At 40.2% G+C, this 26,363-nt stretch overlaps 1 protein-coding gene across 4 annotated transcripts in view; it reads left to right on the plus strand.

Annotated features, from left to right (window-relative positions):
* LOC122540883 (CTD small phosphatase-like protein 2) overlaps positions 1–26,363 on the plus strand; it is a 102,072-nt gene that overhangs the window by 51,106 nt on the left and 24,603 nt on the right. For all 4 annotated transcript variants that reach the window (XM_043677114.2, XM_043677113.2, XM_043677115.2 and 1 more), the window contains 5 exons: positions 2,612–2,818; positions 6,182–6,323; positions 12,408–12,542; positions 13,968–14,189; positions 22,909–23,029. In XM_043677114.2, coding sequence (XP_043533049.1) covers positions 2,636–2,818; positions 6,182–6,323; positions 12,408–12,542; positions 13,968–14,189; positions 22,909–23,029 — 803 coding nt within the window. In that variant the 5' untranslated portion in view covers positions 2,612–2,635. The remainder of the gene's footprint in view (positions 1–2,611; positions 2,819–6,181; positions 6,324–12,407; positions 12,543–13,967; positions 14,190–22,908; positions 23,030–26,363) is intronic.

Here is a 26,363-nt window from a genome sequence, read left to right on the forward strand (position 1 = left end):
GACCATTGCTTATCATAAATAGCACAGTTTCTTGTTGCTTGAGTTACATGATGCCTCATAGGCAAAGGGAATGTGCTTGGTGCTTTTATCAAATTTGGGTTCAAATGTATTGGGTAGGGGGTAGGAAGAGTTGAGCAACGGAGGCATTTCTGTGAATTGAAACTAGTTAACTTTTCTGCTCAGATGAGAAACCTTCACCAAAAATAGCAACATTTTCAAATGTTCATCCACAAGATGTGTACATCACTGGTAAGACCATCATTTATTGCCCCCCAAATGTCCTTGAGAAGGTGATGGTGAGCTGCTTTCTTGAACAGCTGCATTTATTTTTGGAATGGAGGGAGATGTAGTTCCAAGTCCAGCTGACTGGGCCTTTTGTGGGGGGGTTGTTTTCAGATGTAGATGTATCCCCTTGTTCTTTTAGATGCTACAGGTTGCTGCTTTGGAATAGGCCATTGAAAGAACTTTGGTAAGTTGTTGCATTTCATATTGTGGGTGATGGACACGCTTTAGCAAGTCAGGTGATGTGTTATTTACAACAGTATCAACAGATTCTCGCCTGCTCTTGTAGGTACAGAATTTATATGACTGGCCCAGGTCAGTTTCTCTTCCATGGTAACTCCTAATCTTATAATTCCCGCCTCAGGCGACTGACTATGTGGAGTTTGCACGTTCTCCCCGTGTCTGCGTGGGTTTCCTCCGGGTGCTCCGGTTTCCTCCCACAGTCCAAAGATGTGCAAGTCAGGTGAATTGGCCATGCTAAATTGCCTGTAGTGTTAGGTAAGGGGTAAATGTAGGGGTATGGGTGGGTTGCGCTTCGGCGGGGCGGTGTGGACATGTTGGGCCGAAGGGCCTGTTTCCACACTGTAAGTAATCTGTAAGTAATCTAATCTAATGAGGGATTCAATTATGGTAATGGCATTGAGTGTCAAGGGAAGATGGATAGAATTTCTCTTGTCGGAGCTGGTTATTGGCACTTATATACCTTACTTGCTGCTTAGGAACTCAAGCTCAGATATTGTCCAGGTCTTGATGTATATAGGAAGGGGCTATTTCAGTTTCTGCTAAGTCGCAGATGGTGTTGGATGTTGTGCAATCATTCGTGAACATCCCCACTTCTGATCTTTTGTTGAAGGGATGGTCATTGAAGCAGCTGAAGATGTTTGAGCCGAGCACACTATCCTGAGGAACTCCTACCCTGTAAAAGACACAACTATTTTTCTTTGCTTGGTATGACTTCGCCCAGCAGGGAGAATTCCCCCAATTCCCCGTACTTCAATTTCTCCAGTGTTTCTTCATGCCATACTCCCTTCAAAAACTGCCCTGATGGTGGACAGTAGTGCTTTACCTCTGTCATTCAGCTTGTTGTCTGTGTTTGGGCAGAAGCTGCATTGACACCAGGAGTTGAATGGCCTTGGTGGAAGTTGCAGAACACTACCATCTTCCCAATTTTTGTTTAGCTTATCCGTGGCTCCAGCTTGTATGATAATGAAATGGGCGATAGGAAACTTGAACAAGGATGATTAATAGTCTCAAAAAATTGGACATTTAATGAAACAATATTTTTTGCAATGGTGATGGAAATGGGTCATGTATTTGACAAGTTGAAAGTTATATAGTACTCCAACTGTAAGGGCTAGTCTCTAATGTGCAAAATAAGTCTTCAATGCAGAAAAAGGACCTGCTTTGATTTGCACATGATCAATATGCAATTTGACTGCTGTAAATACCAAACTGCTGTTTCCTAATGCATCTCAGCTCCGATGGTGACCCCACCCTGCCACTTATTTTCAGGAACTTAATTTTCAGCACCCTCTTGTATTCAATCACTTGCCTTATATATTTTCAATATGTCATGATGAATTTATTGTTGAATATTTTGTAGCTGATCTGTACATTATTTTTGTGTGCTTTATTTAAATAGAGTACTTTGTTAATGGAGTCACGTGGTTTTATTTTATTGGAGAAATAGTTGTGTGTTGATTTTGGGAGTGATTTATTTTGGCTGTTACACCAGTGCTCCCTCTCTATTAAATTCTTGTTCTGTGACTCTAGTTGCAAACTAGAAAAGAATTAACGATGTAATGATTTTGATAGGCTGCTAACTTTAACGATAGTGTTAATCATGTTAAGAATTTGGCATAAAGTGAAACCAGATTTTGTTTGATGTATTAACCAATTCTCATAAGTCCACTGTACCTATTTTAGTATACAGAAAATCTGATCCAGCTGTTTCATCATTTGAATGTACTGTAGAGTTCTCTTTAGATGAAGAAACAAACGTATTTGTTATTCATGTGTTACCTTTGGGCTGAAAAGAGAACTGCAGAATCAGACTTCCAGCAGCTGAAATCTAGTTGTACATCAAGTCTAATTTTAAGCAAAATGAAATCTTAAAAGTGAGCTGTATTCTTATGTTTAAGAATTCTCCTTTGGCTTCTTGCCTGCATGAGTTTAGTGTAGGGGGCAAGAATGATCTTAATGGTCCATTTCGATAGTTCTAACTTAATGTTCACAGGTTCCATGCTGATTTTTACATGGGATGGTCAACTGGTTACTTTTGTATTTTTTGAATTGATTGACAATTAAGTTTGTTTTCCTATTCCTGCAGTTGTTCATGTGACACCTTTTAAGAATGAGGCTGAGAATGCGAAAGCCTTCTCAGCAAACCAACCCTGTCCATGCATCACGACCAGACAAGAAACGCAAGCGCTCAGATGTAGATGATTCAATACCTATTATGGGGGCAAAACCACAGAAAAAGGAAACTGGTTTGCTCTCATCAATTAAAAGACTTATTCGAGGAACTGCTACAAAGGTATGGTAATCAAATAGCTGTGGGAGTTGTTACTGAATATCAGAATTGTGTTTTGTAAACAGACTGACATAACTGAAATTAACCACACTTTACACTGGAGCTCTGCAGACATTCAGAGTGTAAGAAAGAAATCAGAGGAGGAAAAGAATGGCAAGGACATTAAGATACATGTAGCTTGAGATGTACTAGTTCTGTATTAATTTGTCTTTGCTGCATGATCTTTAGTGCTCTCCTGTTCCTGATGATTTTAACCTGGTTATTTGCCCCTGTCTGGAGATTAAATAAACTGGAGATTATCTACATTTGTTTTATTTTTAGTGCAGTATGATCTTTGTCAACCAATATGGACACATTAGGCCGAACAGTCTCCTATGCTTTAAACATCAGAGTTTGGGAAAACTTCCTAGTGCTTTGGAAGGAAATAAGTTTGTTTTTTCTTATCCTTAATTGTTGTATGCTTTGCCGTTGCATTACAGTGTCAAGATGCTCTGTCATTCATTCGGACACTTAGCCAAAACCATAATAAATTAGCTTTTTGTTACTTTACATGTTTACTGCAATATCAACGGTTTTGGCTTTAGGGATTGGAAACCTTTCAGTTTGGCTTCTGAGGGTCAGTGGTGCCCAGTGCTTTTCTGACCCAGTCAAAAATGCTTCTTCTGACAGAAAAAGAAATTGAATATTTCCTCTTTCTATACCAAATGTTAAGTGATTTTTATGAAGGTCTTTCCAAAATATTACCAATTAATTGATATTTTGAACTGTAGTTTCTGATCCACTAGTAACCAGGTTGGATTTTTTTAAAAATTGTGTGGGACTCTTACCATTATGGTAAGAGTATTGAGTAAATATTGTATCTCATTGTCTGAATTGCATTTGCTCCCAAGTCTCAAAAGAAGAAAGCTCACCCTAAACTATGGTCTGTCATTGGTACTTGCCTAGTAGGTACTATCTGCTATCTTAAGGTGAATAGAAAAAAAGAATTCAACCAATTGATGACCATTATTATATGCCATGTACCCAGCTCAAACAGGAGAAAGTGAGGACAGCAGATGCTGGAGATCAGAGTCAAAAAGTGTGGTGCTCGAAAGGCATAGCCAGTCAGGCAGCATCCGAGGAGCTGATGAAGAGCTTATGCTCGAAACATTGACTCTCCTACTCCTTCGATGCTGCTTGACTGGCTGTGCTTTTCCAGCACCACACTTTTTGACTCAAACTGGGGAGAGTCAGAATTAATGCCTGGATAACGTGATTTATGTAAAATCTCATTTTAAGAGTTCCTGATAGCTTTACAGATTGAGAAATTTGAGGCATTAGTCTCCTCATTTTGACTCCCACTACACCTCATGATTCATTATTTATCTGTCTGCAAGGAATAAGCTGGTTTGTAGCAGAAATATAGGAAATATAGCGCTGAGATAGAAACTCAGCTTTGGGCATGTTCGATAATAGTGATGGTCAAATGGCCTATTCTTGCTCCTTTTTTAAATATTTTTAAGTCTCTGTTGTTTGGCTGTTGTATTAATGGGAGGTTAATGCAAGCTAAAGTGAAGTCTTCCATTAAGAACAGTAAAGATATTACTTTGATTTAAAAATAACATGAATTTGATGATTGTTATACGATGCTCTAAGATGCACGAATAATGTTATGGTGCAAAGTGATTATATTGCATGCTGCATGGAGAATTTGGTTTAATGAAAGAATGAAAAGTCAGTTCCAGAAACTAGACTTTGGTTGCCTGGTAATATTGCAATTCTAAAGCAAAAAGCCATTGATTAAAGTTTGTTGAATGTCATGAATTTCTTGTTTGGACAGCTTTACTTAACACATTTCTCTTGCAGGATTTTGATTAAAGTTGAGCATTGCACATACTAACTGGAACTGAGATTGTCATTTTTAAAAGCCTCTTATTGGAAAAGATTTATTTGGAGAATGGTTTCATAAATTGGCATTAAAGTCTTAAAGGAACAGTGAAGCATAAAGCAATGAAATCTTTGATCAGAGTACCTTCTGGTATTGACCAGCTTATAGCTATATTTAATCAACCTGTTCCGACACATTATGACACACCTCAGGAACAGGTGTGACTGGAACCTGGAATTCTACAACAGCCCTTTGACCTACTTAATACATTGATTCAAAACTTGGAATTTAATCAGTACTTTTTAAATTAGGTTTTATATATGAATGCTTTATTGGATTGTTGAGATAAAGGATTTAATCAATTTAATAAAATGAAATGCTGTATTAATGTTTCTGTTAATGCTGTACATTTCAGTGTGCATATAACTACTTAAAAGTTTGCATTAAACTGCAATGTTTAATAAAGGCACATTGATACTGACTGTCCTGTTACAGTTCTGTTGAATACAACTTTGCTTTTGCAGAAAAACTAGATTCCTCCCTCGCTTTCCTGCTGTTGTAGGAGAGGGAAAAATAATCATCGTCATTGTATTCTCCCCAGTGTTGATATAGGCCATTTGGCCCAACAAGTCCACACCGACACAATGAGCAGAATCTTACCCAAACCCCTGCCCCCGCCCCCCATCCCCCCCCATCTCCCCCCATCCCCCCCATCTCCCCCCCCCCCCGCCCCTCACCCCCCCGCCCCTCACAACCCCCGCCCCTCACCCCCCCCGCCCCTCACAACCCCCCCCGCCCCTCACAACCCCCCCCTCACCCCGTCCCTCACCCCTCACCCCCCCCTTCACCCCGTCCCTCACCCCGCCCCTCACCCCGCCCCTCACCCGTCCCTCACCCCGTCCCTCACCCCCCCCCCCCATATCTCTGCATTTCCCATAGCTTATGCACCTAACCTACCCAGCCCTGATCACTATGGTTCCTAATCTGAACTCTCACATCTTGGGACTGTGGATAGAAACTGGAGCACGTGGTGGAAACACACGCAAACAGAGAACATGCAAACTCAATACAGACAGTTGCCCGAGGTTGGAATTGAACCCGTGTCCCTGCTGCTGTGAGGCAGCAGTGCTAACTGCTGAGCCACAGTGCTGCCCTTGGTCTTGAGCTGTACTCTCAAAAACATATCATTCTCTGGCCATGAGTTGCCATTCTGTTGGAGATGGCTTAGAAATCCAGAAAATATCTTGAAGAATACATGTTGGCCTAAGGGAGAGTATGGAATAGTTTAAAATCTTAATTATTCGGAGCAAATATAATGAAGTGTCCAGAAGTTGGGGAATTTGACACTCTTTGAATACCATAAGAATGGTATGATTTTGCAGTTGCTTTGGACTTAACAAAGGAGCCAGTATGTTCATGTGAGAAGTGCGTTTTGAATGAAGTGTCAAGACACTAGAATGAACGTATATTCAAACATTATTTTGATGTCCAATCCACAGGCAGAAGCAGAGAATCCTCCGAAAAAAAAATGTAGACTTGATTGTGACCTAGATGATAATATGATCACATCAACACCTCATACTGGCCCAAAACCCAACAAACCAATCTCCAGAGTAAGGCGGAAAAGTCAGGTGAATGGAGGTCAGTGGAGACAATTTCTGTCATTTGTTGTATAGCAATCTCCTTAGAGACTGAACTTTTAAGAAGAAAATCTTACAGTTGCTACTTGAAACGGTTACATGGTAAGATTTCATGTTTTAAGACTTTTACTGTAACAAAAAACTATTTGTAGGCAACTTCTGCTTTAAGTCACAAAGTAGAACATTTCTTTACTTACCAAAACCAAAAACGTACTTTGTATGCATATTTTACACTCTCCTTCTAAGCAGGTATTCAATTCTGGAAACAAACTCATTTTTTTAGCACCCAACAGTTCTTTCTGTTCTTCTCATACCTCAGCTTGAATGTTTTTAATCTCAGAACTATCTTTCACAATGAAGTTTTATTTTGTTGCTGATTTTCTTTTTCAAAGTCCAGAGAATTTTTTAAGCCTTGTTTCAATGCTTCGTGAATTTGGTCTGTTCAGGCACGAGCTACCATCTGCAATACTGGATGGTGATTAGAAATGGTTTGCTGCCTTCTCTCTCATTGTTTGAGGTTTCAAAGCTATCTTAGAATCCCTTCCCATTTCAAAGCCTATCTCTGTGTCAGCATGAACCACATGCCATTGTCTCCATCTGTCTTGTATTTTCCATCCAGTAAAACAGTCCCCTTTAATTTCTAATAATCAAGCCACCTAATTTTATTGGAAGACAGGCTTCAAAACAGGCCACATGACTCTTTGCATTCTACCTTCAGTTAAAGGCACATTCCCAAAGCATTGTAATCTTAAAACCTCATTAATGTACCATTTTGAAATGTGTACATTAATTTCAGATGCCATTTGAGAGCCATCCTTCTGCATGATACACTGAAGAATGATTTACGAAGTTAAAGGTATTCCTAAATATTTCTAGCACAGAAGCTGGTCATGTGGTCCCAAGGGAGCATGTCAGTTTTTAGATTCTACGCAAGTCTTTTCTAAACCTATCAATATATTGCTCTATTTCTTCCACCTGCATGATCATCCCTTAAACATTTATATGCTATTTGCCGAAACTATGCCTTGTGGTAGCGAGTTCTATATTTTGATTATTCTCTGGGTAAAGAAATTTCTCCTGGATCTCCTCTTGGATTCATTAATAACAATGACAGCTTCTTTGGAAGTTGAAACAGTATCTTGACAAATCATCTCTTTTAAAGGAAGTAGACATTGATTAGGAGAATTTCTATTGGTGGAAGCTATTGCATTTTAAAAATATTTTAAGTTATAATCTCTTCAATTTTTATTATTTTATTTATATTCTTTTTCATTCTATTTGATTTGTTCTCATTAAAATGAAAAATGAAACACTTCTCACATTAAGCATTCAACTTCAAAATTGAGGAGCTTCTGTGTCATTATAATACTGGGTATTTGTAAAGCTCACCTTAGTAGAAAGTTTTTACTGTTCCAAAAATAGAATTTATTTCTAACTTCAGAAGATCTTCACTCTCAAAGTCGCACCCATTTTGCATTTTAATTACCATATGTTCCCTGTTAAACTTACCTCGTTACATTTGAGTGTGATGCATTTGCTCCCTATTCTGTGATATATGTTTTTGAGAGGCACTTTAATATTGTATAGCAATCAGAAAAGATTGTTTTGAAGCATCTAAAGAATTGTGCCAATACCTTGAACAAATGGCATCTGATGGGACTAATTTGCACAGCTTAAATCAAGGCAATTGACAGCAAATCCATTTATAAGTTAAAACTAGTGGAAGGTCAGATAGTCTGAGAAAATTAATGTAGAGTCCAATAAGACAAGATCAGCCTCTTGAGCCCTCTACAGTGAAAGATGTGTAAATGTTTTACTGCACTTGGAGGTAGATAATCAAACTCTTTCTTAAGAATGAGGTTGAGAGAAGATGTACAATACTTGAATTGCATGCACTTGGGAAAATTTCAAAGTAGTTTAAATGAAAACTTGCTGAGCATGACCTCAAATGAACCCTTAAGGGGGGAATTAAGCAAAAATACCCTTTAAATTTGTAGTTTCGGAATATATATTTGTTGTGCATTTATATGTTCTGTAGATTATACAATCAGTGTAATTTAGTAGCTTCAGCAGTGGTTGGGATAATTGACAAAAAGTGGAAAAAAATTTAATGGTACCTGCAACATGTATGAAACCAAAATGTTTAATCAGGTCATACGTTGGCTTAGACATAACAAGATTGTGCTGTCATGTTCTCCTCCTTCAGGTACCTGCCTTATTGTGACATTTTTATTAAGAGATCACTTTACTTTCCTGAGCAAACAACCTACTACTTTCCAAGAAATAAAAACACACTATACGGAATTTTCAATTATAAATCCTGCTTTATTAAGAGATGCTAAGAGGGCCGGATGTTTTTAATGAGTCAATATATTTTGAACAGGATTTGAAACTAAGGCTGACCTCTGAGAACTGAAGGAATAAGTTGTTGTGGTTCTGTTCGCCGAGCTGGGAATTTGTGGTGCATACGTTTTGTCCCCTGTCTAGGTGACATCCTCAGTGCTTGGGAGCCACCTGTGAAGCGCTTCTGTGATCTTTCCTCTGGCATTTATAGTGGTTTGAATCTGCCGCTTCCGGTTGTCAGTTCCAGCTGTCTGTTGCAGTGGTCGGTATATTGGGTCCAGGTCGATGTGCTTATTGATTGAATCTGTGGATGAGTGCCACGCCTCTAGGAATTCCCCGGCTGTTCTGTGTTTGGCTTGTCCTATAATAGTAGTGTTGTCCCAGTTGAATTCATGTTGCTTGTCATCTGCGTGTGTGGCTACTAAGGATAGCTGGTCGTGTCGTTTCGTGGCTAGTTGGTGTTCATGGATGCGAATCGTAGGCTGTCTTCCTGGTTGTCCTATGTAATGTTTTGTGCAGTCCTTGCATGGGATTTTGTACACTACATTGGTTTTGCTCATGCTGGGTATCGGGTCCTTCGTTCTAGTGAGTTGTTGTCTGAGAGTGGCTGTTGGTTTGTGTGCTGTTATGAGTCCTAGTGGTCGCAGTAGTCTGGCTGTCAGTTCGGAAATGCTCTTTATGTATGGTAGTGTGGCTAGTCCTTTGGGTTGCGGCATGTCCTTGTTCCGTTGTCTTTCCTTTAGGCATCTGTTGATGAAATTGTGCGGGTATCCGTTTTTGGCGAATACATTGTATAGGTGTTCTTCTTCCTCTTTTTTCAGTTCTGGTGTACTGCAGTGTTTTGTGGCCCTTTTGAATAGTGTCTTGATGCAACTTCTTTTGTGTGTTGGGGTGGTTGCTTTCATAGTTCAGGACTTGATCTGTGTGTGTGGCTTTCCTGTATACCTTTGTGGTGAATTCTCTGTTAGGTGTTCTCTGTACCATTACGTCTAGGAATGGGAGTTGGTTGTCCTTTTCTTCCCCTCCAGTGAATCGGATTCCTGTGAGTGTGGCGTTGATGATCCGATGTGTGTTCTCTATTTCTGTGTTTTTAATGATTACAAAGGTGTCATCCACATATCTGACCCAGAGTTTGGGTTGAATTTGCGGTAAGACTGTTTGTTCTAATCTTTGCATTATCACTTCTGCTGTGAATCCAGAGATGGATGAGCCCATGGGTGTGCTGTTGATTTGTTCATATATTTGGTTGTTGAATGTGAAGTTGGCACAGGTCCAGTAGTTTGAGTATGCCATCTTTGTTGATAGGTTCACCGTCCTGTTGTCTGTTCTGTATGTCCAGCAGGTTGGCTATTGTTTCTCTGGCTAGGGTTTTGTCGATAGAGGTGAACAGTGCCGTTACATCGAATGAGACCATGGTTTCTTCCTTGTCTATATGTATATTTCTGATGATGTCCAAGAATTCCTGTGTTGATTGTGTAGAGTGTCTGGATCTACTGATCAGGACAGCTGGAACTGACGACCGGAAGCGGCAGATTCAAATCACTACAAATGCCGGAGGAAAGATCACAGAAGCGCTTCACAGGAGGCTCCCAAGCACTGAGGATGTCACCTAGACAGGGGACGAAACGTCTGCAACACAAATTCCCAGCTCGGTGAACAGAACCACAACAACGAGCACCCGAGCAACAAATCTTCGCACAAACTTTGAAGGAATAAGCATTCAGATAATCTGCATGTTAACTCACCACTGTGAATAACTGCCCCAAAACCAAAGTAGTCCGATCAGTAAAAAGGTTTTCCTACCCTTCATGCTGAATATAAAGAGCAGTGTAGAGTATTTGATTCCAATTCTTGTTTATAAATCCACCAGCCTTGGAACTTAACTTTGCTGGATATTTTACTCGAGCAAGTTTGTTCTGTGTAAATATTTTCTCTTTCATTTCAGTGATGCTTAAGGTGCTGTTAAAAGTGAGCTATATGCGTTGTAAGCAAGCTTGTACCCAATTGGACTACATAGGCTGTTACCACATGGACTGCAGCAGATCAAGAAGGCAGCTCACCAACACCTTCTCAAGGGCAATTAAGGATGGGCAGTAAATGCTGGCCTTGTCAGCAGTGCCCACATCCTGTGAGTGAATACATGAAAAAATAAATTTGAGCAATATCGATCTAAATCCAACAATTTTCCATAGTTTTTGGAGGTTTCTGTGTTTTCTCTCATTTGATGCAATGTGAATAGGAGAAATCTTAGAGACAATTCCTGATTTATGTTTTCCTCTCAAAATAATGAGGGTAAGAAGTGTTTTAGTTGGAAAGCTTTCAATTTGGTTCATAAATGCAAACGAATTCAGGGTCTCTGATTCCATTTTAAACATTTTTATGGTGATTTTTTAAATGGACCATTCATAGTTTTCTTATTCCTCAGTGAGTATTGTGTACCTTCCCTTGATTATTCTGTAAAGTTAAATCCGTGGTATGTAAAACTGGTTGGCATCCTTTAGCATTTCTCATGACTAAAGATAAAAATAAGTCTTCCCTCTTTCATCTCCATTCTTTTTACCCTGTTTATATAAGATTTCACTCTTCCTCTACCCTTCACCATAAGCCTTCCCGGTTTTTCCTCTCTGCTTTACTGTGCCTTGCACCTTTCCTTTGCTGTGTCACCAATTCTCTTTGCTTTTCGTGCTCTTCGTGATGGATCAGCTTTCATTGTGATTATTCCACATATACAAACTGCCAAATAATGCATTATTCCATATACCAGGTCAGGCAAGTAATTTATCTCCTGTGTGGCATCTGTCATAATTAGGATGTAGGGATAGTTACCTACCGTTTTCAGTGCTTACTGTTGTGTTGACCAAAAGTCTGGGGATGGTTGAGCCATGGTATAAAGAATTCTCTACGTCCTTCCCTGCAGACATTGCTGAGATTTCTGTTTGAAAATATTTAAGCCAGTCAGACAGCATGCAGCCTAGCTCTTCAGTGCTCTGTTTCTGAGGCCAAGCCACATTGGAGTGGGTGATAGTTTGAGAAAGTTGGGATCTGACACGGACAGGTGGGCCACATGTGAATGTTGTGGGTGCTAAGTATTTATGCAGGATTGGAGCAGAGAGAGCGAGCAAAAGTCTGACATTTGGAGTGGAGATGTGAACTAAATTAAGATGTATTAATGACAGTATGCATTTAACTAATTTATAAGTACATCAGATGCAGTCATTAGATAGTGTTCATTCAATAATGGTCAGGGTGCTGACATTGTGATTGGGTGCCATTGTAGAACTGCTTTTTAGGAGAATGTGCGATCAGTTCAGTCTCAAACAATGTGACTGATTAGAAAGATACTGAATGTTGTTACAAGGCTTGGATAGGCATCTGACTGTATGATTTGTAGGGGATATTTTACTATGATAAAGATGCTATATAAATCTGTATTACTGCTATAGCCCAATAAAACTTTTGGTTTTACAGAATTCTGTGCTTCTCCAGATATGTTGTAAAATGGATTTGCATGGAACAACGAATCTTACACTCTGAAGTAATAGTGACCGCTGTGGACATGACAAAATGTTGTGCAAGTTTAAACTATACAATATGCCACCTTTCTTTCCTCCTCTCTCCCTACCCTGAAACATATACTTTATTTTGACTTGTGGAAGACTGAAGCAGCATTACACTTTCATTAATCATTTACTTCTGTGCAATGTTCACATCAAATTTTAAAGTCTATTTATTTTTTTTTTAGAGACGATAGGCTACAGCAGTAAACAAAATGGGAAACTACCGATTGTTAATGATGTGGTCAGCCCTCCACGAACTGCCTTATTGGGAACCATCTTTTCTCCTGTTTTCAGTTTCTTCTCACCAGCAAACAAAAATGGTAAAGTATGAAATTAAATGCCTGTGACCAAAGCAGATGGGCACTTGTAAAATTTTTATCCACTGATGTAAATGATGTAATGTAGTGTGTTTGTGCATTTTTGTTTTAAGATGCTTTGGTAAGGTCAGCAAAGACATTGGTTAGCTCAGTTGGCTGGATCATTGATTTGCAGAATGGTGCCAACAGCATGAGTTGATTTCCCACATTTCCTCAACTTCTCCCTTCACCTCAGGCGTGGCAGCCCTCAGGTTAAGCCACCACAGTCATCTCTCTCTCTGTCTAATGAGAGTCCTGTAGTCCAATTGGACTATGGCCACTTTAATGTCAACAAACAGCACATATTTATTTGACTGAATTTGATATGGTATGCTTAATTATTTACTGTATTGAAATCATACAGTATTGAAGATGGCAATTTGGCCTGTCTTGTATGCAACAGTCCCTGAATAAAGAATTGTTTCTTCATTTTCTCTCATTCTTTTGCAACTTATTTTCAATTATCATAAACTTGTCTGAAGAAATGTTTCATCCTTAATTGATCTATCAAACTGCTCACAATTTAATATTCAAAATCATTGGTGGGTGATATATTTTCTGGTGTGGCGGTGCTGGTAAAGGTAAGATTGAGGGAAGCTGTGATAAGATAAAGAGGGGAATTTCTGTGACAATATGGGTGACTGCACGGCAGAATTGAGTGTTGTAGGGTAAGAAAGGAACAAAACTTAAGTCTGGAGGAAGCCATCCAGAAACAATGTAAAGCAGAGAATACAAGGAAAACAAAAAGAAAGTTGGAATGACAATCTGAAATTGTTTAGTTCATTGTTGGCACTGGAATGTGCTAAAGTGCCAAATCAAAAGATGAGGTCTACTTTCTCAAGCTCATGTTGAACAATATTGGAGGCTGAAGTTGGCAATGGGCAGAAAATATTTTCTGTTGTTGGACTTTGTTACTGTGTCTTTGTGGATAACAAAAATCTTTATCTTACCTCTCTAACGTTGTCTTAAAGGTGCTTATGTTAGCAAGAATGTCAGCTTCACAGGTAGCAATATCCTGTAAAGTACTGAGGGATAAGTACCCAACTTGACTTTTAGATGTCAAAGATGGATTTTTTTCAAATGGCTGGGAAAATGGAGCTTCTTTGAATCTGTCATGGAATCGGTTATTGCAAAGCCCAGTGCATGTGACAGACTTCCATAGTGAAATGTCAAGCCTGATTATGTTCTCCCGTCATGAAATGAAACTTCTGATCTGGAGGGAAAAGTGCTATTAGCAAACTACAGTTTTTCTAATATTGTTTCTTTCTTTAGCCCTTCTGGCTGCAATGCTTTGGTGAATATGCATAATTTCAAAGGGTAATGATGAATGCACTTCGGTGAATGACCCTTTCATTAAGTAACGTGATTTACATTTATGAATATTTACAGGAACATCAGGTTCTGACTCTCCAGGTCAGGCAGTAGAGGCTGAAGAAATTGTTAAACAACTGGAATTGGAACAGGTGGATGAGATCACAACAAGTACAGCAACGTCAGCCACTGGAGGACTGTATTCTGGCCAGGCAGTGACAGCGCAATCACATTTGTCTCCTGACAGCAGTTCAGATAATATAGAGGATGAAGTCACCAATGAACTTCATCCCATGCCAGGTACAGTAAACTAGTTAATTTAATCGTTCTTTGTATTGCAAATTTTCTTAACGAGTGAGCCTTTTAATCTGCAGGTAAATTGTCATGGGACAGAAATCATACTCTGCATGTCTACTTCAGAAATCTAAGAGATACCAGACTATGTCATTATGATCTCAAGCTCTTTTCTGTGGGAGATCAGCCATGTTCTTAAATGATTGAATTTTCTATCATTGCTCACTGTTTTATCATAAAATGGCTATGAAAGCAGACTTTACACTAAGTTAAAGTCAGTAGTTAGTTAAATTCCTTCACTAATGAAGGGCACTGACATTTAATTTAGTTTTTTCAGATTGTAAGTTCCCACTAGCCGTGTTTAATAAAGCAGTTTTATGGTTCTAGCCATGCTGTGTCAGTGTGTTACTTATTAGTAATTAAAAAAAACACACTGGCTGACTGTCAATAATAAAAGTTTATTGCATTTTGCAGATTGCCTATATCCTTTTTTTTAATTTGATTCACTGAGATATGATAAAACTCATCATTATACGTCAGGATTGTAAACTACTTCGAAATCCATGAGTTTATGTTTGTCTGAACTACTTTGCACACCTTCATTCCGAGAGATCCTGAGCCTATCTTACAGAATTGGCCAAAGTTAAGAGTTGAGACTTAAGAACACTGAAGTGTGCTGATCAAGGATCTGCTGGAGCTTAACCCATTAAAATTGTACATTTTTAGAACAACAATCATGTTTTATGTTTTTAAAATAGTTTTGGGTTACCTGAACTGCTACTGATAGGGAACTGATCTTCAGTGAAATAGGAATGTAGCCATCAGTGATAGATCTGTTCTTCAGATCCCACCATTAGTCAAGCTGGTGGTCAGTTGTCAACAGTGGATTGGAAGTGTTGTGGATCTTTCTACCTTGTATGTTAGATTGCCAGATCTGCCGTGCAAAATTGACACACTTAAATTTAATTCAGCTCAGTCACAGAGACTTTCCCTATCTTCTACCACATCCCAGAAAATAGGATAAAATCATATAACACAGAAGGAAGGAGACCATTTGACTTGGAGTCATATAGAGTTGTAGAGTCCTACAGCACAGAGACAGGCCCTTGGGTCCAAACTGGTCCATGTTGACCAAAATGTCTGTCCACACTAACCCCATTTTCCTGTACTTGGCCCATATCCTTCTAATCCCTTCCTATCAATGTATTTGTCCAAATGCCTTTTAAATATACCCGCCTCAACCACTTCCTCTGGCAGTTCATTCCATGTGTGTACCACCCTCTGTGTTAAAAAAAGTTGCCCCTTAGATTCCCTTTTATACTTTCCTCTCCAAACTTAAACTCATGTCTTCTCGTCCTCAATTCCCCAACTCTAGAAAAAGATTGAGTGCATTCACCCTATCCATGCCTTTTATGATCTTATACATTTCTATAAGATCTCCCCTCAGTCTCACAAGCTGTAAAGGAAAAAGTGCTAGCTTGTCCAAACTCTTCCTATAGCTCAGGCCCTGGAGTCCTGGCAGCATCTTTGTAAATTTGTTCTGCACTCTTTCCAGTTTAATAACATCCTTCCTACAGCAAGGTGACCAAAACTGAACATAATACACCAAGTGCACCTCACCAACATCCTGTATAACTGCAACATAACTTCCCACCTTCTATACTCAGTGCCCTGACTGATGAAAGCCAGTGTGCCAAAAGCCCCCTTCACTACTCTGTCTACCTGTGACTCAATTTTTAGGCAATTGTGAACCTGAACACCCAAGATCCTCTGTTCCAATACATTCCTTAAGGCCCTACCATTCACCATATAATTCCTATCTTGATTTGACTTTACAAAATGCAAGACCTGACATTTATCTATATTAAACTCCATTTGCCATTTTCTAGCCCACTTCCCCAGCTGATCAAGATCCTGCTGAAATTTCTGCTAACCTTCCTCACTGTCCACAATACCGTCTATTTTAGTGTCATCTGCAAACTTACTAATCATGCAGTGTAGGTTCTCATCCAAATCATTGATATATGTGACAAACCGTAACGGGCCCAGGACTGACCCATGAGGCACTCCGCTAGTCACAGGCTTCCAGTCAGGCAACCAACCTTCCAGTATTACCATCTGCTTCCTACCATCAAGCAGATTGTGTATCCAATTTGCCAGCTCACCTGGATTGCATGTGATCAAAAGTTTCAGAGTAGTCTACCATATTTAATATACCATGCCATCTCTTTTCCACTCTGTTATTCTTTCCGTTTCTTAGATTGCTCTACTTATTTCCTTTCTATGTGTATATCCAATTCCTTCCTGAAAGACAGAGTTGAATTTGCTTTAGGCATTGTGTTCCAGATCCTAATTTCCTACTTTTTAAAAATCCTTATTTTGCCTCTGTTTTTCTGGCAATTACTTTTATTCATTATCTACTAATTATTTTCTTTATGCTGTATGCTCTATAGAAATCCTCCATGATCTTGAGCACCCTCTTAATTCATCTGTAGTATTATTTGGGCACTGAAAACAGTAGAATTGAGTACTCCCTCGTTATTTTTACTGAGGAATATAGTGAGCTGCTGAACTCACCATGCGCTGTCTACCTGCATTGTCTCACCATAACATGCTCATATGCGTGAATCTATTATCTGATTTTTGGCACTGGCCTAGGTTCTTCTTTATTCTGGATCAGTGGTGCTGGAAGAGCACAGCAATTCAGGCAGCATCCGAGGACAGGCAAAATCGACGTTTCGGGCAAAAGCCCTTCATCAGGAATAAAGGCAGAGAGCCTGAAGCGTGGAGAGATAAGCTAGAGGAGGGTGGGGGTGGGGATAGAGTAGCATAGAGTACAGTAGGTCAGTGGGGGAGGAGATGAAGGTGATAGGTCAGGGAGGAGAGGGTGGAGTGGATAGGTGGAAAAGGAGCTGGGCAGGTCGGACAAGTCCGGACAAGTTAAGGGGACAGTGTTGCTGGAGGTTAGAAACTAGGATGAGGTGGGGGAAGGGGAAATGAGGAAGTTGTTGAAGTCCACATTGATGCCCTGGGGTTGAAGTGTTCCGAGGCGGAAGATGAGGCGTTCTTCTTCCATGCGTCTGGTGGTGAGGGAGTGGCGGTGGAGGAGGCCCAGCACCTCCATATCCTCGGCAGAATGGGAGGAGGAGTTGAAATGTTGGGCCACGGGGCGGTTTGGTTGATTGGTGCGGGTGTCTCGGAGATGTTCCCTAAAGCGCTCTGCTAGGAGGCGCCCAGTCTCTCCGATGTAGAGGAGACCGCATCGGGAGCAACGGATATAATAAATGATATTAGTGGATTTGCAGGTAAAACTTTGATGGATGTGGAAGGCTCCTTTAGGGCCTTGGATGGAGGTGAGGGAGGAGGTGTGGGCACAGGTTTTACAGTTCCTGCGGTGGCAGGGGAAAGTGCCAGGATGGGAGGGTGGATCGTAGGGGGGCGTGGACCTGACCAGGTAGTCACGGAGGGAACGGTCTTTGCGGAAGGTGGAGAGGGGTGGGGAGGGAAATATATGCCTGGTGGTGGGGTCTGTTTGGAGGTGGCGGAAATGTCGGCGGATGATTTGGTTTATGCGAAGGTTGGTAGGGTGGAAGGTGAGCACCAGGGGCGTTCTGTCCTTGTTGCGGTTGGAGGGGTTGGGTCTGAGGGCGGAGGTGCAGGATGTGGACGAGATGCGTTGGAGGGCATCTTTAACCACGTGGGAAGGGAAATTGCGGTCTCTAAAGAAGGAGGCCATCTGGTGTGTTCTATGGTGGAACTGGTCCTCCTGGGAGCAGATACGGCGGAGGAATTGGGAATACGGGATGGCATTTTTGCTCTTCCAGCACCACTAATCCAGAATCTGGTTTCCAGCATCTGCAGTCATTGTTTTTACCTAGGTTCTTCTTTATACTGCTCACAGTTTTCATTCAGTTAAACAAAGTTTCACATTCATGGCATTAAATCTGTGATTTAATAACAACTATTAGAAAAAATGTATCTGTATTTAAGAAACCGAAATCGACAGGTTACATTTAGATTAGATTAGATTCCCTACTGTATGGAAACAGGTCCTTTGGCCCAACAAGTCCACACCGACCCTCTGAAGAGTAACCCACCCAGACCCATTCCCCTACCTTATATTTGCCCCTGACTAATGCACCTAACACTATGGACAATTTAGCATGGCCAGTTCACCTGACATACACATTTTTTTGGATTATGGGAGGAAACCAGAGCACCCGGAGGAAACACACGCAGACACGGGGAGAATATGCAAACTCCACACAGACAGAGGCAGGAATCTTACCCATGTCCCTGGTGCTGTGAGGCAGCAGTGCTAACCACTGAGCCACTGTGCTACCCGTAGAATTGTTTCCGCAGAATCTGTACAGTGTGATAACAGACCATTCAGCCAAACTAGTCCATACTGACCCTATGAACAGCATCCCATCCCCCTACCCAGTCCCTGTGACCTTGCATTTCCCCTGACTAATGCACCGAGCCTGCACATCCCTGAACACTATGAGCAATTTAGCATTTCCAGTCCACCTAACCTGCACATCTTTGGACTGTGGGTGGAAACCAGAGCACCGGGAGGAAAATCATGCAGGCATGGGGAGACTGTGCAAACTCCATGCACAGTCACCTGAGTCACCTGAATTCAACCTGGGTCCCTGGCGCTGTGAGGGATTTAACTGCATAACTGAAAAATATTTAATTATTAATTCACTTCCAATGTTTTTGGTAATGGTTTTGAATTGATTAGTATTTCTATTAAAATAACAGACACCACTTCAACTGGCCCTCCTAAGCATTTTTATATTAGTATGTAATGTAACTTCAGGCTACAGGCTATTAATTTCCTCTGAATTCAGAATTTTTATCTTGAATTTTAACTTTGCTTTCATTGTGTCAATTCAGATTATTTCATTGTGGAAATTAACTTTGAATTCAAACATATGAATTAGGAGCAACATTAGGGCATTTAGCCTGATCATGACCAGATCTAATTGTGGCATCAAACTCCACTTTCCTATCTACCCTTGATTCCCTTGAGTTAAGGATTTTCTATTTCTGCATCAAACATAGTCAGTAACCCAGCCTCCATTGATCTCTGGCGAAGTGCGGTCCAGAGATTCACAACTATTCTAGAGATAAAAAATACTCTTATCTTAAATAGGCGACATCTTATTTAGAAACCATGTCCCGTCAGTCTGGTCTCTTCAGAGTAGAAACTGTTTATTCAGCCTCTGCGTTCTCAAGGCTCCCATGATTTTATATATTTAAGTAAGATTGCTTTTCATTCTTCTGAACTCCAGTGGATACAGGGCCAAACTGTTCAATTTTTCCTTATTGATTTATGCTGCTTTTTTTATTCTTATCAAAATGGGCAAATTCACATTTTCCCACATAATATTATCCAGACCTATCTATCTCTTTGAAAAGCCCTTAAGTAATCTCCAAAGCTTATTTTCATGCCTGTCTTTGTGTCATCAATAACGTTAGCATATGTTTGATAAACTCTTCAAGGCATTTAAATGGATTATAAAGTGTTGAAGCTGTATCCATGTGACACTCTTGCCAATGTGACATGATCTATTTATGCCTACTGTCTGGTTCTGGTTAGTTAACCAATGCCCTGTCCTTGTTGATATGTTATTTCCTATACCATGAACTTTTATTGTGTGGAGTAAGCTTGATGTAGTGATGTGGCAATTTGTCAAATGCCTTCTGGAAATCTCAGTAGCAGGTTGTTCATTAACCATGTTGCTTGTTATTCCCTTAAAGAGATCAAATAATAATATTCAAACACTATTTCTCTTTTACTGTTGCCTTTGCCTGATTGTTGTGCAGAGGAACCTTGATGATTTGAACGGGATGGGCGGGCACTATTTCGTTTGGATAATTGATTATTCAATTAATTGATTCAATGCCTTTCCTCTGGGGCTCAGAGTTTTCTGTTAGGTCCGCACCCTATTCAGGCGACGAGGTAGCAGCATACTGTGCGCGAGCCCCTGCTCCCACCCTCTTCCAACACTGCCCACCCCCCAATACTGCCCCCCACATGCCCCCAACTCCCGTCCAATACCGCCATTGTCCACCCCTGCCCTCCCCCCAAACCTGTCCCAAGACTGCCCCCGCCTTCCCCCCAAATCCGTCCAACACCACCCCCTCTCCGGGGCAGCCAGACTGGACACCAACAAGACTGCTGCTGCCTTTTGAGGGGTGAGTCTCCAAATAGCGCATACATGTGCATACACACACGCACAACTTCTTACTGCAAATTTTTTACAGGTTCCACCTCTGCCCTGGAGAGATTATCTGGGGAAAGGGGGTTTAGGGTACACCCCTGTGTAGAACTCCAGTGAAAGTATGTGGGGAGAGAGAGAGAGAGAGAGAGAGGACGGGTGTGGGGGGTGGGGGCAGGCATTTGGAGACAGTGCCTGGAATCCTGTCAGTCCAGGACTCTTCTCGGCAGCATTTCATTAAGCGAGTTCCCTTTTAATCACTGTAAACAGAAGATGCTATCAGTGTTGGAACATGTCTTTGATGTAATGTTTCTATCTGGACCTTGAGATCTCCTTCGGATAATCCGATATTTGGTTAATTGATATTCAGATAATCGAGGTTCCTCTGTAATAGATTCAAGTTGTTCCCCTCTGACAGGTGTTAAGCTAACTTGCCTATGTTTTCTGCCTTTTGTCTACCTCTCCTCTTGAAAGAAGAGTTACATTCACTGTTTTCCAACCTGAGAGGCCCAACCTTTAATCTTTAGAATTTTGCAAAATTAAAACCAATGCATCGTCTATCTCATCAATTTATTAAGACCCTACAATAAACTCCACAAGCATTTTGGGACTTGTAAGTTTTTAGTTCAGATAATTTGCTCGGTATTTTCACTTTGGCAATTATAAGTGTTTTAACTTTCTCCTTCTCGTTGACCTCCTGATCATACTCATTACTGGAATGTTGGTTCTGTCCACTATAGTTCATGCAGGTGCAAAATCTGTTTTCAAATCATTCATAATTTCTTCCTTATTATCCATTCCTTAAAGCTGTGCTGTGGAGGACCAACATTGATTTTACTTATTCTTTTCCTTTTTAAAGACAGTGACTGTCAAAAGTTTATCTACCTATTCTTCTATTTCTAGCTAGTTTTCTCCCTCATTGTTATTTCAGCAATTTTTATTTGTCCACCCCAATCCAACACTGGCACCTTCACATCCCTTGTATATTCAGTTCACTCTTCTGACTTGCCAGTACTCCTTTTGCAGTATTCTGCACTTTTTCTTTCAATCTAATACTATCCTTAACTACTTTAGTAAGTTGTGGATGGTCCATTCTTTCTTTACAGTCTTTCGTTCTCACTGGACTTTCTTCTGTGTTATGAACTATCTCCATTAGTTCCTGCTAGTGCATCTCTACTGATCTATCCCTTGGTCTAATTTCCCCAGCTATATCTTCATACCTTCATATTTGCCCTTATTTAAGCTTATAAATGCTTATCATTGGATTATATTTTTCTGCATACAAGATTTTTTGCCTGATCCAAACCAGCTAACAGATGGAATGCTTCCTGACCGTATAAATCATATCAAGTTCTATGTTGATTGTTTGGTAGGAATGTTAGGAATTTGACAAATGATACAAGAAAAATTAAGATATTTCTTTAGCAAATATACTTAGTTAGGTGCAATGATGGCCAGAAATGTTCCCAGATTTGCACACACAATATGTATCACCTTATACCAAAAGGTGGGAGATGAACCCCAAGAACTATGCCCATGTTATTTGAGGTGTAGGTGCTGTTCAACATAAAACATAGCCTTTTGATTTGAAAGCCCAGTACTGTGCCTGGGAATAGTTTCAATTTGAGTGAAGACAATCCTGTAAAAATGCAAGTAGCTTGAGGATTGGACAACTTCATTTGGCTGTAGACAGAATTTCCATGAAGTGAACATTTTTTCCAATTGTTTTGCCAGCCCAAGCAGTGCACTTAGCCAAGTCTTGAGTTTCTATAATATAACAAATTTCTGAGTTGGTTCTTAGTAAAGCCTTTCAGTAAGTTATTAGTTTTAAGTTGTAATTGTATCTTGATGTGAAATGTATGTATTAAAAGGCAAGATTAGAGTCAAGTACAATATGTTGGCACTGAAGTGCACTGTGCTTCTGAGAGGTGGATAAATGGGACTGACCTCAACCAGGCAATTGGGACAATAGCTTTCCGCAGATCCCATATCTACATGGTTTAAAATGAGTGGCCATTAGCAGCATATGCCATTTTACTTCTATGCTATCCTGTTCTAAACACTAGGCAATGGCAAAACCATCCTGTTCTGGTTGTTTCACAGAATAATCATGTCCAATGTACCTTTACTGTATGTTGTTTATCATTGCGAGGGCTGGTCAGATTAGTTTAATCATAACAGCCAAGTTTCTATCATTTGGAGAAGGAAAATCGAGAGACAGTAGGTAAGTATGTTTTTGTAAATCACCTGATGAAGGAGCGTCGCTCCGAAAGCTAGTGTGCTTCCAATTAAACCTGTTGGACTGTAACCTGGTGTTGTGTGATTTTTAACTTTGTACACCCCAGTCCAACACCGGCATCTCCAAATCATGTTTTTGTAAAGGTTGTGAAGTAAAGTAAATGTTGAAAGTGTTGAATAATTTCAGATAGTAATGATGTCTTTAAAGATTTTAGCATCATTGAAATAAATAGTCATATGCACTTGTTACTTTTTAGCACCAGAATTGAATGTGTCAAATGTGGAACTCTGCAAGACAATATCTTCTCCTGATTCTTACCCAGAGCCACCTGCTCACCCGGAGGCAAGCTATGAAGAGGACTGGGAAGTCTTTGATCCGTAAGTGTTTATCAACAATCATCTCTTTCAAACTGTGTATGTATAAATTCTATGAGCTGTATTTGAGCATCAAAGTGCGGGCTAATACTGCAGTGTAGTGCTGAGGGAGTGCTGCATTGTTGAAGATGCTGTATTTTTGACAAGACGTTTAAACCAAGGACCTATCTGCCCCATCAGTGGATATAAAAGAGCCCCTTGCACTACTTTGAAGACGAGCAACAAAGTTTTTCCCAGTGGCTTAGCCACTATTCCCAGTATCGAGAACAGATTATTTATATGTCACCACATTACAGTTTGTGAGAACTTGCTCAATTGACTGCTATGTTTCTTACATTACAACAGTAACTGCACATCAAAACGACTTCAGTGGCTCTAAAATTTGGAACCTTTCTGCTGTTGTTAAGGCATCATATAAATACAAGACATTTTTTAACACAAGTATACTTTTTAAAAGTTTCATTTATTTGAAAGTAGACAAGCATAAAAATATAATAGATAACAAGCTGTCTTTAATTATCAAATTTTATAACATTGGAGAACATTCAGCCCATCATATCTGTGCCAGCATTCTGGAAGACCTATTTATAGATAATATAATCAGTATCCTATTCTTACCTTATCCCCATAACCCTTGATTCCTCTGTCTTTAAGAGCTCTATCCATCCAGAGACTTGGCCTTCTCTGCCTTTTGGGTCAGAGCATTCCATATAGCCACCACTTTCTGGGTGAAGAAGTTTCTCCTCAACTCTGTTCTAAATGGCCTACCCCTTATTTTTAAACTGTGATCTCTGGTTCAGGACTCACCTATCAGCGGAAACATGCTTCCTGCCTTCAGAGTGTCCAATCCTTTAATAATCTTATACATCTCAACCAGATCCTCTCTAATCCTTCTAAACTCAAGTGTATACAAGCCCAGTCACTCCAATCTTTCAACATATGATAGTGCTGCCATTCTGTGAATTGACCTAGTGAACCTACGCTGCATTCCCTCAATAGCCAGAATATCCTTCCTCAAATTTGAAGACCAAAACTGCATGCAATACTCCAGGTGCGATCTCACCAGGGCCTTGCACAGCTGCAGAAGGTCTTCTTTGCTCCTATACTCAATTCCTCTTGTTATGAAGGTCAATATGCCATTAGCTTTCTTCACTGCCTGCTGTACCTGCATGCTTGTTTTCATTGACTGATGTACAAGAACACCTAGATCTAGTTGTACTTCCCTTAACTAACTTGATTCCATTTAGATAGTAATCTGCCTTCCTGTTCTTACCACCAGAGTGGATAACCACACATTTATCCACATTAAACTGCATCTGCCATGCATCTGTCAACTCACCTAGCCTGTCTAAGTCACCCTGTATTCTCATAACATCCTCCTCACATTTCTCCCTGCCCCACCCAGCTTTGTGTCATCAGCAAATTTGCTAATATTACTTTTAATACCTTCATCTATATCATTAATGTATATTGTAAACAGCTGCGATTTCAGCACCGAACCATGTGGTACCCATGTGGTCACCGCCTGCCATTCCTAAATGGACCTGTTTATCACTACTCTTTGCTTCCTGTCAGCCAGCCAATTTTCAGTCCAAGTCAGTATGTTTCCCCCAATACCATGTGCTCTAATTTTGCTCACTAATCTCCTACGTGGGACTTTATCAAAGGCTTTCTGAAAATCCAGATACAGTACATCCATTGACTCTCCCTTGTCCATCTTCATAGTTACGTCCTCAAAATTCTAGAAGATTAGTCAAGCACAATTTCCCCTTTGTAAATCCACGCTGACTCTGACCCATTCTGTTACTGCTATCCAAATGAGTTGTAATTTCATCTTTTACAATTGACTCCAGCATCTTTCCCACTACTGAGGTCAGGCTAACTGGTCTATACTTCCCTGTTTCTCTCTCCCCCTCCTTTCTTGAAAAGTGGGACAACATTAGCCACTCTCCAATCCACAAAAACTGATCCTGAATCTATAGAACATTGGAAAATGATTGCCAATGCATCCACGATTTCTACAGCCACTTCCTTAAGTACTCTGGAATGCAGACCGTCAGGTCCCGGGGACTTATCAGCCTTCAGGCCTAACAGTCTATCCAACACCATTTCCTGCCTAAAATAAATTCCCTTCAGTTCACCCATTACCCTAGGTCCTTCAACCACTATTAAATCTGGGAGTTTGCTTGTATCTTCCCCAGTGAAGACTGATCCAAAGTACTTATTCACCTCTTCTGGCATTTCCTTGTTCCCCATAATAAATACACCCGTTTCTGTCTTCAAGGACCCAATTTTAGTCTTAACCTTTTTTTTCTTTTCACGTAGCTAAAAAAGCTTTTACTATCCTCCTTTGTATTTTTGGCCAGTTTGCCTTCGTACCTCATTTTTTTCTCCACATATTGCCTTTTTTGTAATCCTCTGATCTTTAAAAGTTCCCCAGTCCTCCAACTTCCCGCTCATCTTTGCTATGTTATACATCTCTTTTATCTTTATACAGTCCTTAACTTGTCAGCCACAAATGCCCCTGCCTCCCCTTAGGATCTTTCTTCCTCTTTGGAATGAACTGATCCTGAACCCTATGCATTATACCCAGAAATACCTGCCATTGTTGTTCCACTGCCATCCCTGCTAGGGTACTGAGCCATTGAACTTTGGCCGGCTCCTCCCTCATAGCTCCATAGTTCCCTTTGTTCAGCTGCAATACTGACACTATTTATTTGCATCCCATATATTTTTCCATTTTCCGTTTCAAACTTGTTGATTGAATATGTTTGTGGGATACCTGTGACGCCTTTTGTTCCATTGCCAATTCAGTCATGATCTAATTGAACTGTAGAAAAGAATTAAACTGCTGATGTTCCTGCTTCTGTGTTCCTTTATCGTGAGAAGCAACTTGGTAATAGTCATTAGAAGGGGATCATCCAGTTAACATTGAGATGAGGAGAAATTTCTTCACTCAGAGGTTTATGAATTTTCAGAACTCTTAGTCGAGAGGGCTTTGGGGACACAGCTAAGACGTATTAAGGAGACTTTTTTCACACTAGGTGAGTTATGTGGACAGAGCAGAAAACTGGAGTGGGAATAGATGATTAATCATTACTCTAAACACTGTGGGGATTCAACAGGTTGTATTGCCATCTGCTTTTTCTGATGACGCCTACTGTAAATTTTAAGGCAAAGTGGTAACTGCAGGTCTGAATACAGTAAAGCTTTGTGTTAATGCAGGTACTGAACTTAATATCTAGTGCTATCTAGTGGACAGTCTGTGTATTTTTTTGCAAGTTGAATTGAAAATCATGCACTTGAATTTGACCTACATTAATTTTCTTCCTGGAGA

Source organism: Chiloscyllium plagiosum, unplaced genomic scaffold (assembly GCF_037043375.1).
Source record: "Chiloscyllium plagiosum isolate Xiang-an unplaced genomic scaffold, Cpla_swu_hap1 HiC_scaffold_39, whole genome shotgun sequence".
NCBI classification, from domain to species: domain Eukaryota; kingdom Metazoa; phylum Chordata; class Chondrichthyes; order Orectolobiformes; family Hemiscylliidae; genus Chiloscyllium; species Chiloscyllium plagiosum.